General features: G+C 36.7%; 1 protein-coding gene across 1 annotated transcript in view; it reads right to left on the bottom strand.

Annotated features, from left to right (window-relative positions):
• Window positions 1-1,884: 1,884 nt before the first annotated feature.
• LOC107555348 (integrin beta-5-like) overlaps window positions 1,885-19,492 on the bottom strand; it is a gene marked incomplete at its 5' end in the record, with an annotated part of 30,211 nt that continues 12,603 nt past the window's right edge. Inside the window, 5 exons of the mRNA XM_016238104.1 lie at window positions 1,885-2,315; window positions 3,482-3,648; window positions 3,862-3,981; window positions 5,261-5,361; window positions 8,464-8,686. Of these exons, the coding sequence (XP_016093590.1) occupies window positions 2,217-2,315; window positions 3,482-3,648; window positions 3,862-3,981; window positions 5,261-5,361; window positions 8,464-8,686 (710 nt within the window). The remainder of the gene's footprint in view (window positions 2,316-3,481; window positions 3,649-3,861; window positions 3,982-5,260; window positions 5,362-8,463; window positions 8,687-19,492) is intronic.

The following is a 19,492-nucleotide window of genomic DNA, read 5'->3' as shown; positions in this document are numbered from 1 at the left end:
CAACATTTCATTCACAACAACTACCATTCATAATGTTATTACTATCAAACTTTTCATTTGCCTCTCTTCTCATTCAGATTAATGTCTATGATTTAATCCAACCGATCTTAATGGTTAATCAGTGAAACATTTGGTATCTATACATTTCTAGAGATACAGATTCTGTAGAACTGCATGGTTGGCATTTCCGAAATAGATAAGTAAAATAAATTAGTTACAGTAAACAATTTAAATCGGATGATAACCACAATGTTCAAAGTGTGTGTGTGTGTGTGTAAGAGAAAGAGAGAGAGAGATTTGCAATTTGTGATAAATATACATAGAGCAAGATACAATTAAATGTGTGCCTGTCTGTCAGATTGGTCAGACACATCTGAATAAGGGAGACATGTATGCCATGTGGGACTATAAACAGAGGACTTACCATGGTAGACACTGTCAAAGTAATGTAAGTCACCCAAGAAAACAACGAAACTACAGTACAGACTCAGTCAACATTTACTGTACTGGCAGCAAACTGTACTACACAAAACCTCATGGCAATGTCATATCTCCATCACACCTTTTGTTGACAAACTGGACAAATAGTATTGCAAACTTAATGGATTTTACATTAATTACGCAAGTTAGATAATGTAAGTGTATTGTCTAATGGAGAAAGTCTAGCCTGTATTACTGTAACCTCAGCAGCATGGCTGATTTGAAACATGTATCTTGCATTGTTTGGTGTTGAATGAACTGATTGTTAAAAGCACTAAATTGAAAGTCATACTGTTGTGTTTCAGCGATTAAACCAAATGTTCTCATTATTTATTACAAAGATCTTGTGTTTTGAAACAATGATTATGTGGACTGAAATTATAACCAGTGAAAGCATCGACTAGCAGTGTAATCAGTTTGGATTTTTGCAGTAAGAGTTTCGAAAACATACACCTTATATACCTTGGACCACAAAACCAGTCTTAAGTCGCTGGGGTATACTTTTAGCAATAGCCAAAAAAAATACTGTATAAAAATTATCCATTTTTCTTTTATGCCAAAAATCATTAGGATATTAAGTAAAGATCATGTTCCATGAAAATATTTTGTAAATTTCCTACTGTAAATATCAAAACGTAATTTTTGATTAGTAATATGCATTGCTAAGAACTTCATTTAGACAACTTGAAAGGCGATTTTCTCAGTATTTTGATTTTTTTGCACCCTCAGATTCCAGATTTTCAAATAGTTATATCTCAGCCAAATATTGCCCTATCCTAACAAAATTCAATTTTGAAAAATTGCCCCTTATGACTGGTTTTGTGGTCCAGGGTCACATATGTAAAAAAAGCAACAAAATGAAAAGAAAAAAAAGCAAGTAGACACAAATATGACTTGCATGACTAAGTATCGGTACGGGGTCAGTCTCAGTTCTTACTGGCAGTTGGTGTCTAGTGTCTAGTTTTTTATTTAGTCCAGGTCCTGATGGGATGGGTGTGGAACTTCTAAATGTAATTTTTCCAAAAACAAATGAGACACTCTTGAATTATCAGCAGGCAGTGTTATTGCATCACACTGCACAGTTGAAAATCATTATAAAAATGTGTTACCTGTGGCAATACAATAAGACTAGCATTGTAGAGTGGCATTTCTTTCTTTACTTTATAAATCTCAACCTAACATACAATGTGCAAAACAAGTTAAGAAATGTATTGCTCTGGTTAGGTTAGTACCCATCACTTCGTTAAAGAGTTGATGTATAATTTTGCATTTTTTGTGTTCTATGCACACTTTATGACATCTGACTATTGTACATGTGGTAAATAAACTGATGTAAAATGTGTAACGGCTGGGAAAGGCACACTGTTAATAATATACACTTCATGTCTCTTTGCCTATAAAACAATGCACAGCAAATCCATCATAATGTGCAGGAGGTATGGTTAGGAATTATATTCAAGCAAGCGGTCCATTGCAGGTTAATGTCTAATGCCGATAAGCCCTGCCTCTCCAACTAGTCAAGCCAATCCTCTTCTCAAATTCGGCATGCGTCCAACTGCTGCTCATCAAGCTGAAACCGCATAAAGATCAGTTTCAATCCTCAGGAACCACACGCCTCAAAAAAAAAGTTTGCATTGCAAAAGACCGAAAGATTTGCTTCGTCACGGTCCTCAACCGTAGTGCAGAGAAGCGCTGGACAAGGTCCTGCCATGTCCCCCAGTCCAAATGCAGGTCGATCAGTGGACTCCTCCGTTGCATGACTTGATACTATGCATATGGAAAACCGTCTCCATTGGGTGAGAGGGGATGGACTGCTTATAAACAGGGTTAGATGCCTAGGAAGAAGACAAGGAGAGAGAGACCGAGGAATAAATAGGTCAGATGGGCTCATTGAAATGCACATGGTTAGAAGGGCAGAGCGAAAAGAGTCTTTGAAACACAGCCTTGGAATGATCATCATGACTGATCTGCAATCCCAGCTGACTGATGTTTTCCAAAAGGCCTCATGGTTTCAATCCAAGTCTAGTTGTTTTTGTCCTTCTGATTGCATAGAGTTGCCAGTTCAGGCTATTTGCATTTTAAATAACTTACAAACAGTGGTATATGAATGCATCTACACTACCATTCAAAAGAAAGAAATCAAACCTTTTTTTTGTCTTGCATAAGATTTCTAAATAAAATGTAGAATTTTTATATTTTTTTTAAATGTATCCCAATTAATGCTGTTCTCTTGAATGTTTATTCAAAACATCTGTGAAAATGTTTCCAAAAAATAAATAAAAATAATCAGCACAACTGTTTTCAATATTGATAAGAAATGTCTTCCATTCTTTTTTTTAGAAAAATGTATTTTATTCAGCAATGACGCATTTAATTGATCAGTAAAGATATTTATGTATCCTTCTTTAAACATTTACTTCTTTTTAAGTATTTACTTTGAATTTACATTCAAAGAATATTGAAAAAAGTATGATTTCCCCCCAAAAATAGCAAGCAGCACAACTGTTTTCAACACTGATAATAAGAAGAAATGTTTCTCGAGCACCAAATCAGCATATTAGAATGATTTCTGAAGGATCATGTGACACTGAAGACTGTAATAATGGCTGCTGAAAATGCAGCTTTGCATCACAGGAATAAATTGCATTATAAAATACTGTCAAATGGAAAACAGTTAATATTGTAATATAATTTCACAATAATACTGTTTCATTGTATTTTTGATCAAAGAAATGCAGCTTTGGTAAACATAAGGATTCTTCTTTCAAAGAAGTAAAAAAAAAATTTTTTTTTACTGAAGCCAAACTTTTGAATAATAGTATGCAAATAAAAAATATAATAAAATAATACTAGCAATTCTGGATCCTTGATTAACTGAACTCACTAAGCGAACATTTTGTCAAAAGTATTGTGACATGTAAACAAGCATTCCAACATTTCACAAGTATCTGATTTCTATCATTTGAATCAAACATAGTGCAGTAGATAGATTAAATCTCACCATTTCGTATCGCGCCCGTGAACGTGCACTCTGGAAGTGTGCAAACTCGCGGCGGTCGTGAATGGTGATGACCAGTTTCCAGAGCGCTAGCAGCACGATGCCCATCAACAAGATGCTGCCAACAACTGCCAAGAGCACAGTCATGGCATTTGGGGCAACAGCACATTCTGTAAACACACAAAATACATAAATGCATGGCCATAATGATATGATATGATAAGATATGACGTACTTTCCCATTAGAAACAAAGCCTGTATCAGAAATATAACTTATTTTACTTTGATCATTTCTTTACTTATACGTTCCAGAAATGACTGTGCTTAACATGATTCTGAAATGCCGTTCTTAGTGGGGTAGTTGTGAAGTGCTAAACACTGACCTGGCTCTTTAAGAGCGGTGAGGACTGACTGGCCATTGGCATGTTCAGAGTAGGTGAACTTCATCACACAGTCATTCTCTGTCTTATACACGCATTGAACAGTGTTGGAATCATCCATTTCTGAAACAGATAGAGAGAAGTTTAGTTTAATAAAACAGCTGTGCAAACTGTGTTTGAGGCAATAAAATGAGAAAGACACGTCGAGCCAACAGCATAAACACTGAAATTATTGTTGGACCAGACCTTGCATTCCTCAACAAGGACCCAGATTGATCAAGAATGTTTCAATGTTATCAGAATTAAAATCCCCAACAGACGAGGAAGTCTCTCCCTTCCTAACAGTCATTTAACTACGGAGCCTCTTTCTCCGAATGAGCTAGATGTTTCCAGGTATGCACATGTGCAGTCCATTAAGGAAGTCAGCTGACTGAAACGGCAGGGAAATGTCGTGAAACATAAAATCCATGATGCCTTCTTTTACAATTAGGAGTGACATGGAAAGGCCTTAAAGGGTTCACAAGCAACCTGAATGTTTCACTACAGTATTTCAGCGAATAAGACCAGCTTCATATTGCTCAACAATAAACATTCATTCATGCATTCCTAGACACATGTAAAAAAAAATTCCTCCAGCAATAAAACCTGTTATAAATACCCTGGAGAAGGTCTCAAACTTTATTCATAGCTTACGGACTCTAATAAAACCTTCATAATTATAAATTAATAAAATAAAATAAAAAATAAACAAATATAATAAAAAGATCTATATACACAACAAAAGAACGTTTTCTAAATTGCTATTCTAAATGAATCGGAGCATTTTACATGCTAGTGGTTTGTATTAATAGCAGGGTTTTAGAGGAAGAGCAGTAAACACATGCTTTCACAGTGGGACACAGAACAGCGAGTCTTGCTGAGACGTCCAGACTCACATTCTCTAGATAATAACATAAACAGAGCTGGCCATGATATGCCACAAACTGTGCTTCACCCTGCTGCGGGTAACACAATCACGACCTGGAAGCACAAACTGTGGCGCTCGACCAACAGTGTGTCCTGATGAGATGGACTGATCTCTGAACTGAGCTCCTGATCACTGCTGGGTTCAACTTTTCTCTTTGACTTAAGGAAGATGTATGTTAAGCAACCATAATTGTGTTAAGTTTTACTTTTTGAGTTTTCTCAAATGAGTCAATTTAAGTACTATATTTACGGAATAGTTAATTGATAGCAGAGCATAACCATACAAACAAACAAACTAAAAAATATTGTTCTTTGGCTTAAACAAACCACACATGTATTTGTATCAGAGGAAGAAGTGTGTTTGTGCAGGGTGCAGGGATGAAGTGATAGAAAAGCCGCCCCAAACCATCATTCAGTGTGTCAAGTGTGTACTCACTGAGTGTTTCCACGGTGATGATCTCATCCTTGCACATGCGCTGGCAGGTCTGGTTATCGGCCAGTCTCCCCGTGTTAAAGAGACGGCACTCGATGCATTCCCTGAAGAGAAACATTCAGAAAAGTCAAACTATAACCATCACAAGACTGACCAGGTTGAATCTAAACAAGAGTCATTGACAAAGGAAAGTTATCTCAGACTCTGCCAGTCAGCTCGGAGGAGTCTAATGGAGACCATATGTTGGTGTATGTAGTGTAAATAAGAGCTCTACTGACATCATCTTGTGGCATGCTACCTTGTGCCACAGAAATATTTTCGACTTGTCCCTCAACAACAAAAACAAACACACTGCAGAATCAGTATCAGAATCAGAAAGAGCTTTATTGCCAATTGTGTTCACATACACAAGGGATTTGTCTTGGTGTTAGGAGCTTCTGGTACAGAAAATACAAACAAAGTGCAGACATACATAAAATGAGAGAATAGACAATAAATTATAAATAACAATAGTAATAAAAATATACAGAAAAAGGAAAAATGGCCATAGACAGAACTGTGAATGTGCATATGTGCTATTTACAGATGAAAGTTTAACGAGTTATTTACAGATGCGCAGTACTGAAGTGTGTTATGTGTTGTTCAGGTGCGATATGGCCTGGGGGGAAAAAACGTTTTTGTGTCTGGCTGTTTTGGTGCACAGCACTCTGTAGCACTGGCCAGAGGGCAACAGTTCAAAGAGAGAGTGGGTTGGGTGTGAGGGGTCCAGAGTGATTTTCTTAGCCCTTTTCCTCACTCTGGAGATGTAAAGTTCTTGGAAGTTGGGTAGAGGTGCACCAATAATCCTCTCAGCAGTCTTGACTATCCGTTGTAGTCTTCTGATGTCTATTTTGGTAGCTGAACCAAACCAAACGGTTATAGATGAACACAGGACAGACTCAATGATGGCCGAGTAGAATGGTTTCAGCTCCTGCTTTTTTCGGCTGGTTGAACTTCCTCAGCTGGCGGAGGTAATACAGCCTCTGCTGGGCCTTTTTCACAATATAGATTCAATGTGATTGTCCCACTTCAGGTCCTGAGAGATGGTGTTGCCAAGGAACCTGAATGACTCCACTGCAGTCACAGTGCTGTTCATGATGGTGAGTGGGGAGAGTGCAGGGGTTCCTCCTGAAGTCCACGGTCATCTCCACAGTTTTGAGAGTGTTTAGCTCCAGGTTGTTGTGACTGCACCAGCCAGCCAGCTGCTCAACCTCCTGTCTGTAAGCAGACTCGTCTTCTTCCTTGATGAGGCCGATGACTAGTGTCATCCGCAAACTTCAGGAGCTTGACAGAGTGGTCCTTTGAAGTGCAGTCATTTGTATACAGGGAGAAGAGCAGTGGGGAGAGAACACATCCCTGAGGAGCTCCAGTGCTGATTGTGATAGTCCTGGATATGAGTTTACCCAACCTCACTAGCTGCTGCGTGTCTGTCAGGAAGCTGGTAATCCACTGTTAAACATTATAAATGTTAACATGGGACTAGTGGAATTTATAATTGTTTATTATTGCTTTATAGAGTCTTCGAGGATTATGTTCAGTAACTTAACGATGCAATAAGCACTCGTGATTTATGAAGGACAAAGTGGGTCAAGAGTGCTCTTCAAATGTAACATTAAATTTTGATATACATCAGAACCATTATGCATATATTTGTGTGAAAGAACCAAGCAATTCTTGGTGTTACATACAATTACTGTTCAAAAGTTTGGGGTTGGTAAGATTTTTGTCGTTTCCTGTTTTTGAAACAAGTAACTTATGCACATATTTGATGAAAAACAGTAAAAACAGTCATATTGTGAAATATTGTTACAATTTTATTTTTATATATTATAAAATATAATTTATTCCTATGATGGCAAAGCTAAATTTTCAGCATCATTACTCCAGTCTTCAGTGTTCCATGATCCTTCAGGAATCATTGTAATATACTTGGTGTTTAAGAAACATTTCTTATTAGTATCAATGTTAAAACCAGTTGTCCTGCTTAATATTTTTGGTGGAAATCATTATACTTTTTCACAAGATTCTTTGATGAACAAAGTTAGAAATAAATGCTATTTTTTTAAACTCTTCTTTAAAATAGAAACTTTTGAGAGCATCATAAATATCTCTACTTGTCACTTTCAATCATTGTAATAAATCTTTGCTGAATAAAAGTACTTTCTTAAATTTTTTTTTATTAAATCTTACTGGCCCCAAACTTTTGAATGGTAGTGTAGATATTATCGAAGTACTGCAGTCCTTCACTGGAATGCCACTAGTATGTGGCAAATAAATTGTAGGGTTGCCCTTAACTAAAAAAAAAATGTATGGTCGACTAGTAGTCGTTCATTTTTAAGCATTAGTCTACTATTAGTTGCATGCTTATGCAATTTAACCAATTTAAATCATCAAATAATTTATTGATAAACTACTTGTTTTCGGTTTAAAAAATGCAGTCTGCGACACCGACTCATCATCTCCGCAGTGGTGATGCACCTGTATGCATGTTTCATACGGACTACATACACTGAGAATATTTGTTTTCCATTTGAATTTGTTCATTTGAAAGTAGACATTTCACTCTCTATGGATTTATTTTTCATGTCTGTAAGGCAAAGATATACAGAGAGTTTTGCGTTCAAGTTCACAGAGACTGAGACGGCAGAAAGCGCATCTGGCTTGCTTTCATTATTTAACAAGCTCAATGTTTGTTGTTATTGTGAGTACACACAAAAAAACAGTTTTTACAGATTTGAAAGATGTATTACTCTTATCTGTATGAGTATTTTAAGAGCAAGTGACTGCACCGGCGCTCATCTGTCATGCAGTGAGTGCTACTGTTCAGCTTCCACACTCTGCATGACCTTACCACTTCCTGTGGATAGTTTTTTTTTTCTGCGATTAAGCGACTAATAAAATTTTGGTCGACCAAGCCTCTTTTCATCAACTAATGGTTAGTCGACTATTAGGGGGCAGCCCTAATAAATTTTATGAAAAGGAAGTGCTAATTTAAAGTAAAATAAGGTTGAACTGCTGCAAATGAATATGAACCTGTATGCTATCGGATAGTACAATTCCCATATGCAAAAATATTTACAATAATGTATACACTTTTACAGACAGACCTCACATTAGAAATCGAGTTAGCTTTAGTTAAGTTAGTTTCAGCATCCTCGGTCTCATACCTCTTTGTTCCACAAGCATCTGGACAGGTGGGACATTTTTCGCATGTGTCCCCAAATGCCCCTGGCTCAGTGCATTGGCACCGCCCACACACACAGCTGCCCCGCCCGCTACAGATCTTGCCGTCGTCCGACACACAGGAAGCCGTCTCTGTAGAGCAATTACAGTTGTCTCCAATATAACCAGCGTGGCATTTACACTCACCGCAGTGGCATTCTCCATGGCCTGGAAAACAGGAGAGAGATCTGGAATAAACCTTACATAACTTGTAACACTGTAACCTCTTATTTTGTCAAATGGCTGGTATGTGCAACAATATTGCACTAACAAATGTGGTTAACTCACTGGCGTGGACAAGAGGTATGAACACAAAGACCTCTTAGAAAAACATAATACTGTAATGCACAGTGAAAATGAGAACTTGCATATAACCAACATTTACTGACATGAATGGAAACAAAAGCGTTACACATTTTTTCTGTAATAACACAAAGACGGCCGCTGTCTACTTCTCCCACATTCTCTGAAGTCTCTCTGTCCATGGCTGTGCACATTCCACTGGACTGATTACATGCAGATCTCCTCATTCCAACACCAAGGATTCTTGGCTTGTGTCTCCATCACTGAGTGTGAGCAGAACTCTTTTTGTGTTTTGCAACAAATGTGCCAATGTGTTAAAAGTTACTGCATGAATGACCCAAGTGAAAGTTAATGTTTTGATGCAGTACTGTATGAGCGAAAATGTAAAGGGTCTTAAAGCCAAAATGATAAACAAGACACGCTTTCATGGCAAAACAGCTGTGAACAGATTGAAAGCAGCGGTGAACACTTGGTGTGCCATCAGCTGCCGCTGCAGCCTCACACCAACGATTGCACAAGGAAAAATTTAGCACACATGCTCCAAAGATGCAGTTTTGTGCTTGTGTAGTCCAGAGAGGTCATATTAGCTTATAGGAAAGATGAGGAGTTCTGCTTTAAATGTGATTGTTTACCCATAAATACATATTCTGCCATTTACTTACCCACAAGTTTTTGGATTATTGTTTTTTTTTTCTTTATGCAGAAAGTAGAAATTTTAGAAGACCTTTGTAAAAAGTTGTAGAATTGTAGAAAGACCTTCATGTAGCTCTTTATACATTTCATAGTGACCCGAGGGTTTCAAGCCAACACTTGAAAAAGTGAAAATGCATCCAAACATGAACAGGTCCAAGGCCTTTATGTTTGCAAGCACATGTACATATGTGAACGTGAACATGATCAACATGCTCCTGAACACTAATAGTTTCTATTACTTTCATTCTTTCCCATTCACTTTGAATGGCTGGACATTTTTGACCGGGAACACCACAAGTGTGACTTTGTGCCATTTTGTACAAAATAAAAGCATTTAAAAGCAAACTCCCTGATTAAACATTAAAGTACACTAGTGCGATAAACAGTGTACATTTTCATCAGTTTTTATTTAATATTGTGAAAATTATTCATAAATAATGCTTTTTTTCACTCAAAAAATGAAGTGCCTACTCTCAGATAAATGAGGCCTACGATTAATCAGAAGCAAATATAAATACAAAACCAGTCCTAAATGAAAGAAAAGAAGTTGACAAAAATATTGAATCCAATATTTGGTGATAATATAGCATAATGAGTGATTTATAAGCAATTTTTTGAGGGAGTGCCTTTTTTGCTCTGTAACCTCGTAGGTGTAACAAGGTGAAAAATCTCCCCCAGAAAAGTATGAAAATTATCAAAACATTTTTTAGAAGTAGTTATACCCTTTGTGAACAAAGTCACACAATTTCAGTCCAATGCGATAACATTAACTAGTATTTTCAGGAAAAAGAAAAAAATTTCAGAGCAAAAAGGACCATATTGCACATTCTCCCACCTACTGTGGGAGATGCTGTCTGATGCAACCTAATCTTGTGAGAAAAGGAAGTTACATGACTCTCAGGGATGATCATATTTGACGCTGAGAGAAACACGTACAGTGAGGGATGATGTGTTTGATGCACACGCACACGCACACACACGCACACACACACACAAAGTGGTACTAAAACGGTCCAATGAGGCCATGCTGGTCAGCTCCCACACAATAAAGTTTTCATTGTGGTGCCACAGCAAAACTAATACATTCCAGGAATGTGTAATTCTTCTCTGACAGGCACCAAATTCTCCTAAAATATATAAATGTACCTTAAAAAAGTAAGCGGCTCCCCATGTATAATTAAGAGGGAAAAACATGTTCATTAAAAATCTTAAAAAAAACCAAAACAACACCTTTAATAAAGTAAGTGTACAAGTCTGTTAGGGTTATGAGAGGAAAATAAGCAAGAGAAAATCCTCTGAGAGTTATATTTAATGTACCCCTCCTTAGGGTGTATTCTGTTTGAGACACCAAGCATGGCGTACACTTCCTTCACTGAACACCTTTACTGAATGAATTAACTTCTGAACGGATCTGGTATGAACAAGGACACGTTGTGGCACGTTTTCCACACCGGTTTTCTTAATCCCTTTTTAAAGGTGTGTGTATGTGTGACGGTACTGTTACTCTAAAATAACAGCATCCACAGGTTTCACGTTTAATGTTTTTACCACAGACATTCAGAACTAACAGTCTTTAAATTTAATGTGTCGTTAAAATATCAAGCCATCATCTGAACGCTAATAAAATTAAAACCGCTAGAGAATCAATGCAGACCTGCTCTCCCAGCATTCTGAATCCAGTCTTTTATTTAGGTCACTGAGTAAATGTGCTGTTGCCATGCCAGAAAGGCAGATCCATGTTTGAAAGCCTCTGGGAATGAGCCTCAGCCCATTTCTACCACATCCACAGTCAAACTAGACAAATTCACACATGAGTGAGTCCAAAGCCACGCAAGCACTGAAATATGTTAATTACTGTCGACCTCAAGTATCAGGTTTATTTAAGGGTGCAAAGTTTCACAGTCAACACGGAGTCTGTGCTTGTAAACGGCAGTGTTTGAGTAGTACTTGAGCTCTACTGCTGTGAAGCCTTCTGTGGAAGCCATCTTTATGTGATGAAAATGTCCTTTTTTCCTGCCTTAATTTTCAAAAGTGATAAATTGTGCTTAATTTGACAGACATATTTAAAAGAAAATATGCAGGCTTGTAGTCATGAATTACAATGCCCAAGTCACAAAGTCAGACTGATACTATGATCATACATCAAACTAAAGTGAAAAGGAAAGTTACACACACACACACACACACACACACGCGCGCACACACGCGCGCAAACTGTGCTTTCCAATGCTAACTTCCAATGGTTGAAAATGACCAGTTAAAAATATCTGCATTTTTGAGTACCTGTTTTGTTCTAGTTTCTTATATGAACAACATATTGCCAATGTTGTTATCGTTAACCAAAACTAAAGTTAATAATAAAATTATTTCTATAAACAAATTTTGGTAATTTCAATAAAGCTATATAAATAAAATATATACCGGTATTACACAAAAAAAACTTACAGGAAAATTAGAAATCCTGCCTTGACAACTAAATGAACTATATGTTTAAGTAGTAAAATAAGCAAAAGCCTGAATTTATTATAAGATTATATTATTGTAAATATATTAACCAGAAATATTGCTTGTAGTCATGAATTACAATGCCCAAGTCACAAAGTCAGACTGATACTATGATCATACATCAAACTAAAGTGAAAAGGAAAGTTACACACACACACACACACACACACACGCGCGCACACACGCGCGCAAACTGTGCTTTCCAATGCTAACTTCCAATGGTTGAAAATGACCAGTTAAAAATATCTGCATTTTTGAGTACCTGTTTTGTTCTAGTTTCTTATATGAACAACATATTGCCAATGTTGTTATCGTTAACCAAAACTAAAGTTAATAATAAAATTATTTCTATAAACAAATTTTGGTAATTTCAATAAAGCTATATAAATAAAATATATACCGGTATTACACAAAAAAAACTTACATGAAAATTAGAAATCCTGCCTTGACAACTAAATGAACTATATGTTTAAGTAGTAAAATAAGCAAAAGCCTGAATTTATTATAAGATTATATTATTGTAAATATATTAACCAGAAATATTAAAAAAACGAATAAAAATGACAAAAACACATGAAATTACTAAAACTTAAAACTACAACTGAAATTATAAAGCTAATTGAGAGAATTCATAAAAACTTTAATAGTATATACTACTAATATAATACTGTATATTATACTAAAAAAATCTTGAATGAAAAAGGAAAACAAGGATTTTCATCATTCTCCATTTCTAAAAGTACACCAATTAAAGATTAAAATGTAGGACATTTATCATTTTTTTCTTAAAATAATTATGTAATTACATCTCTTATGCTGAACATATTTGAATGCTATTCAACAAGATATACATTCCAGACCTGCAGAAACCATTTGTCAATTACTGTCCTGAACTGCTATTGGTTGACTGATATGCTGACCCTGACCTGTCCTTCCTGTTATAAAAACCCTTTTTAGCTACTGCAGTCCCACAGGAAGTGTAGATCCTGCTGCTGAAGCAACAGGAAGGACATTCCTCTTTATATTGTAACATTCCAGGGTGAGCACTTCATTTCGCTCCACTCAAACACTTTCAAATTAAATGCTTGAGCTATTCTAGTGTATCATCACACTCCCCTCAGTTCACAGTGAAGAGTCACTGAACTTATTGAACCATGATGCATCTGCCTGCCGACACCAGAGGGAGATACAATTACAGTGAGGAGACTATGAAAGCTCATGGGGTCAATATAAAGTGGACATTCAATTTCTTGTTGGACATAAGTCGCTTTTTAGCAGTTCAGAATGGACAGCCAGAGAAGGCTCAATTTCCATATTTTTTTAAGACCATTCGAAAATTTGGGGGAGGTAAAAGTTTAAAAGCACCGCACTTTTGTAACAATGTAAAAGTCTTAACAGTCACTTTTGATCAATTTAAGGTGTTCTTGAGAATAAAGGTATATATATTATGCATGCATAATGTAGTTTGCAGAAGCAAACAGACTTGCAGACGGACAAGACGGGTCATGGCTTGTGGTTTCTCTGTCTTTCTTGTGGTGGTAAACTTGAAATAGATCCTCCTTTGAATCTGAAAAACACTCAGCAAGCCCTGTAATCACTGGGGTGCAGTGAGAGCACAGGGTGTGCAACCTCTGCCACATTCTAGTTCCACCCAGTAAGGAACCACCAGCACAACCCGGTTCTGCTCCAGGGGCATCTCACTTCCCCGTCTGGAGCTGTGAGAGTGAGCGGTTTTCAGAAATGCTGATCAAACAGTAAGCAAGCTACTTAATATCTCAGTAGTCTACATTCACAAAAACGTGCCACCACAGACTCTGTGGTCATTCTTCCTTCCCTACGAAAGAAGAAACAAACAAGTGGGGTAGACACGGAAGAAAGCAGTTTGTGTGCATGTAATTCAACTCCACATTCAGTGGCAAGTTTAAGGCACTATAAAAAACATATTTTGATGGAAAATCCTTCATAGGGAGCAGTAAGCAGACAAACATAGAACCAAAAGTTTCAAAAGGAGAATTAAAAGCAAAATTAGACTCATACAGACGGTTTTGTGATGTAGTGTTTAAGTCCTTTCCAAGGAGTTGTAGTACACATGTGACACGGACCACAGAGAGACAACATTATCCATCTGGAGGCACGGTCATAGTAGATGCTCCTTCTGGGAAACAGGCTAGAGGGGTTAACTTTATAGGAGTCATCCAGATTTCACAGACCTCCAATCAAGCACTGATCTGATAAAGTGTGCTAAATACAGAAATAACACAGCAATGTTTCCCACTTGTTGTTTCAGGCACCAAATGACCAGTTTGTAGTCCTCTGTTCTAGGCCATTACTAGGAAAAATATACACTATCGTTTAAAAATTTGGGGTCATTAATTTTTTTTTTCATGTTTTTGAACAGTCTCTTGTGCTTACCAAGGCTGCACTTATTTGATCAAAACTACTGTAAAAACAGTAATACTGTTAAATCATTATAACAATTTAAAATGACTGTTTTCTGCTTTAACATGCCATTTATTCCTCTGACATTATAAATGTCTACTCTTTACTGTCACTTTTGATCAATTTAATGCATCCCTGCTGAATAAAAACAACGGACCCTTTTCACAAGACACGTTCACAGTCATCAGCATCGTAAATTCTCAAATCTTTTTACATTTTTCATACATAAAAAAAAAATGTATACACATTTATAACACTATACTTTGTATTATATCACCTTTGTATAAAAAAAAATAAAAAAAACTAGTTAACGCAAATGTGAGGGTGTTTCTAATACAGCGTCTATGGGAGGGATGGTAAATTTTACATCGTTCTCTCTTCCGACTGCAGTTATCAGCCTCTCTCAATTTTTTTCCATTTTTTGAAAGTTGTGAAAACACTATCGAGGAGTTTTTCTTTTGCTATTTGAGCAAATGGGAATGCAAAAAATATATTTGTGGTACTCTCCCATTCATTTCTCTCGAAGTTAACCCAACTATGACGACTTCTGCTGCTGAGAAACCCGGAAATGTGAAAAAGGTCTATTAACAAAAGACTATTCCCATACTTTTGAACAGTAGTGTACATATACTGACACTGACCATATCATCTGCTACTGAAATTGATCAGATTTCACCACATACAAAATAACAATACAGCAGTCAGTCAATGGCCATATATTTGAGAAACCAATCTAAACTGGTTTCAGTGTGAACAAAGCCATAGGTACTTGCTGTCCGTAAGTAATGGGCCCTTATGGAAGCTGCCAACCAAGAGAACCGCTCCTTGCTTCATGTTTTTACAATACTTCCATTCCGTATTTCCACACTGTGTGCCATTCTTTTTGGTCGACAACACGCAAGAGCAATGTGTTGTCTGACTTTACTTTGCAGGAACAGTGTGACCTCTGTGTGTTTAGCTTAAGAAGTACAACTCATTTGTCAATAGAGAAACATGTGCAATACAAGTATGTAGGCCAAGACACGGCAAGCTGCCTCTTGTAGTTGCGTCTCTTGAGTGGTGACGAAGTCTTGGCAGTAAAAAAACAGAAGGTCTATAGATGCTTGACATGTGGTGTCTGTTCCCTTTACAAGATTCCTTAGCAACCTCAATGTATTCCAAAGAGAATAAAATAAGAAGTTAAAAATAATTGTGAAATTACTCTCACATGTTTCTCCACTTAATGAGGAGCACATCTGAACTCTTACAAAGCCTTTTGGACAGATAAATTATATTTGAGATAATTATTGCAGTCAGAAGTTTTGTCTCATGTGACTGCAGGGTAACTGCAGACAATAACAATTACAGAGCAGGCGTACAAGATAAATACGGTTTTCTTCTGCTACACAGCCTTCTGACGCCTTTTAAATAAACAGGTAGGCTGAGGACAACAATGCACAGTAATGCAGTTTACCTTTAAAAACATGCACTATAATTTGGGCCTGTGGTACATCTATTAGGTTTCTGGTTAGGAACAAGCTCATGTGTTTCCCTGCATACTTTACTGCTGGTATAGTATGGTGTAAGGCTTCCACTAATTACCATTTAATGACCTACAACATCTTTCTGCAACTCTACAGCATAAAAGTGGGAAGTGCAAGGGCAAAGAGCCAAAAACACCATGTCTAGAACTCAGAGTATTTTAAGAATAAAACACATATAAACAGTCTAAATGAGAAATGCATAACAGTTCTGTAGTTTTTCTAAATAAAAATGATTGACTAATCCCATGTTTCTAGTCTACTCTAGAAACTATTTACTGTTTGTGTGCACAAGGATTGGCAGAGTTTGACTCATCACTAATCTTTTACCCTTTCTTGCCCTTGCCAATGCCAAAATTGGATGCAGAAGATATCTTTCTAGAGGAAGTTATATACATTCAAAACAGCTAAACAACTTGGTGCCAACATCAAGACATCAGTATTATGTCTTGCTACTGTGTGCAAGACTAGTCCACTTTCGGAAATGGTCATTTGGAAATTTTGGCATGGAAAAATCGTTATCTCTTTACAAGAGCGAGTCCTGAAATTAGAGGTGCGGTAATCCCACTGTAGCAATGTGGTCACTTGAAGACAGATTTGAAAAGCAACTAAACAAGACCAAGATTAACAATTTTAGGTGTGTTTTACCAGCCCTCGATGAGACACACAGAGTGACAGCTGAGATTTGTTTTTTAGCACTGGCTGATTGCCGCGTACTGGTACAATGATGACACTGCAAGACTCCCTGATCTGACAGCAAACTAAAACACCACCTAAAGGTGGTGACCTGAGGTCTAAAAGTCTTTAAAAAGTATTTCATACATTTAAATCTGGAAAAGTCTGAGGAGTCACTAATCATAATGTAATAAAATGTACATTCTATTACAATACACTAATGAAAATGTTACTATTTTTTCCTATAATTTTCCATAAGATAGTAAACAATATTTATTTTCAATTATATTATATTGAAAAAAAGTTACTTTTCACTGGTGGTCTCAGACATTTGGACTCCACTGTAAAACAAGCTTTGCACGGGTCAAAAACACATCCTCAGGGTACAAAATACTTTCACCAAAAGCATCATGTCAGTGTCAGTCAAGTATGAGCCATTGCATCAAATCAAGCAGTGACATGCAGAAACCATCTTCAAGAATCCATAAACCTTCTGTTTAACAGCCGTCTCGACCTCTCATCTGCCCAAAGGGCAATGCCTTTTTTTTTATAAGCAATTTTTATCTTATACCCTACTTTCTAATAAAATACCTAGTAGCTGAGATTTAGGGTGTGGATGTACAAGTAACATCCATTCATGGGGCATAATATTTCAAAGGGTGAATATGAATACCTGCAAACCACCCATCATGAGCAGCTTTTGACATTCTATTCTTTTGAAATGTTTTGTGTAAAACAGGCTTGGCATTTAAAAGCATGACAGAAAAGTCAGTCAGAAGTGAGGTAGGAATCAAGGGAGATGCTTTATTTGTTTAGCATGCTGATTCCAGATCCCCGAGGCTCCTACAGGATCCACTTTCCATCCGGACTTGTTTTTTTTCAACTGAGCTTTTCATTTTACTGGTGCATTTAGGGATGCTTTTCAGATAGAGCACATCTGAGTATTGACCTAACGAACTCCTGTGTTTGTTAAAATGCCTCTGTTGAACCCAATGGACTCCTTTGCTTGCAAACTGAAAACAACATGGTCATAACCATAATAACAAAAACGTTTGTGCATTTTCATCAACAATGTTACCCATGAAAGATACTGAAGATCCTCATAGACATGAAAATGTATCTTTCCGCCTCAAACAGCAATTCTGCCAGCAAGTGCACTCTTATCGCAAATCAATAGACTAAGTGAGCAATGAATCCTATTCCAAAGTCCCATTTTGCTTATGGTTCTTGACAGCTCTATTGCTCTACCACGTGACCACACTGCTCTCATAAATTATCCCACCAGGCACAACGTGACGAGCACTCCACACCACAAACGAAAACAGATAAGAAGGGTTTATATCCAATCATCCAATACACGCCAGACTTTCCTGTATTGTTGATGATGGTGAAGCGGTGAAGGCCTTGTCTGTTTGTTTGTTTGCTTCTGAGGTCATTGTGTTGCCAGGTGCTGATGTCATTTACTGTGGTAAAGAGGATGCAGGGGTGTGGAAAAAAATATGTCAATGGTCTGTGTACAGTTACGGAGATGAGTTGGTGGAATGTTCGCCAAACGTTAAATGGAACCACATTACATCCCAATTACAGCATATGTTTGGTATTCAACATACAACATCTCATCTGCTCCATGTGCGTAATGCTAACATCTGAAAGTATCTGAAAAACAGCTCCAAAAACAACCATGTGTCTAACATATTTCTTGGATAGACTGCAAATGTTTTTGAGAAAAAACAACATATATGCCCACAACAACAAACATCACTCCTGACATGTTTTACAAGTTGGTGACAGCAGTTTAAAAACCCTTGTATGATTGTATACTGCACGGGGTCAAGTGCACAACATTTGATTTTTTTTGTTTGTTTATACACACTACCGTTCAAAGGTTTGGGGTCAGTAAGATTTTTTAAAAAGTGTCTTATGCTCACCAAAGTTGCATTTATTTGATCAAAAATACAGTCAAACACTAATCTTGTGAAATTTTATGAAATTTTACAATTTAAAATTGAAATTGATTTCTGTGATGGCAAAGCTGAATCTCACCAGACATTACTCCAGTGTCACATGATCCTTCAGAAGCCATTGTAATATGCTGATTTGCCGTTCAAGATACATTTTTGTGGAAATAATACTTTTTCAGGGTTCTTTAAAGAAAATAATGTTCATAAAAAAGCATTTATTTGAAATGTAAATATTTTGTCTTTGCTGCCACTTTTGACCAATTCAATGAATGCATCATTACTGAAAAAAATATATTAACAAAAAATAATTTACAAAATTTGGTAACTTTTGAAATGGTAGTGTAAAAATGGTCAGACTATAATTGTGTTACCACTACAATCAGTTGGATAAATCATGTGAAATCATGACCCAGATTTAAAAAATTTGGTTCCACACTCCATTCCCATTACTTGCAATTTTCTAGAGCCACAAAGCTTTACAACAAATACAAACATGTTTAATTGACTAGGTCTACACAAACCTCAGCAACAAGCTTGAAGATTTAAACAACAAAAAAAGAGGACATTTATAAGTCTGGGGCATTTAGTCACTATTTCTGACTCTCTGTGTTATTAAGCAATTTAAATCAACAGCAGATGCATACAACACTACAAAGCTGAGATTTACTAGGGGCTCCATCAAAAACATCTCAATAGCTTTAACATACTGTCACTTCTCACACTTCTAAAGACTCAGAAAGCTATTGTGCAGAGATTCGAAACATATGTCCATTAATAAGTTTTAATGAGGTAAACCTTTGACTGAAGAGGCATGTAAAATTAAAAGTACAAAAATAAAAGTACAAAATAAAACCCATTGTGCACTTTCAATCATATTT

Source organism: Sinocyclocheilus grahami, unplaced genomic scaffold, assembly GCF_001515645.1.
Source record: "Sinocyclocheilus grahami isolate Dianchi unplaced genomic scaffold, SAMN03320097.WGS_v1.1 scaffold532.1, whole genome shotgun sequence".
Classification (NCBI taxonomy): Eukaryota; Metazoa; Chordata; class Actinopteri; order Cypriniformes; family Cyprinidae; genus Sinocyclocheilus; species Sinocyclocheilus grahami.
Note: the sequence above shows the minus strand (reverse complement) of the source record. Positions and strands in the feature narration are given on the sequence as shown.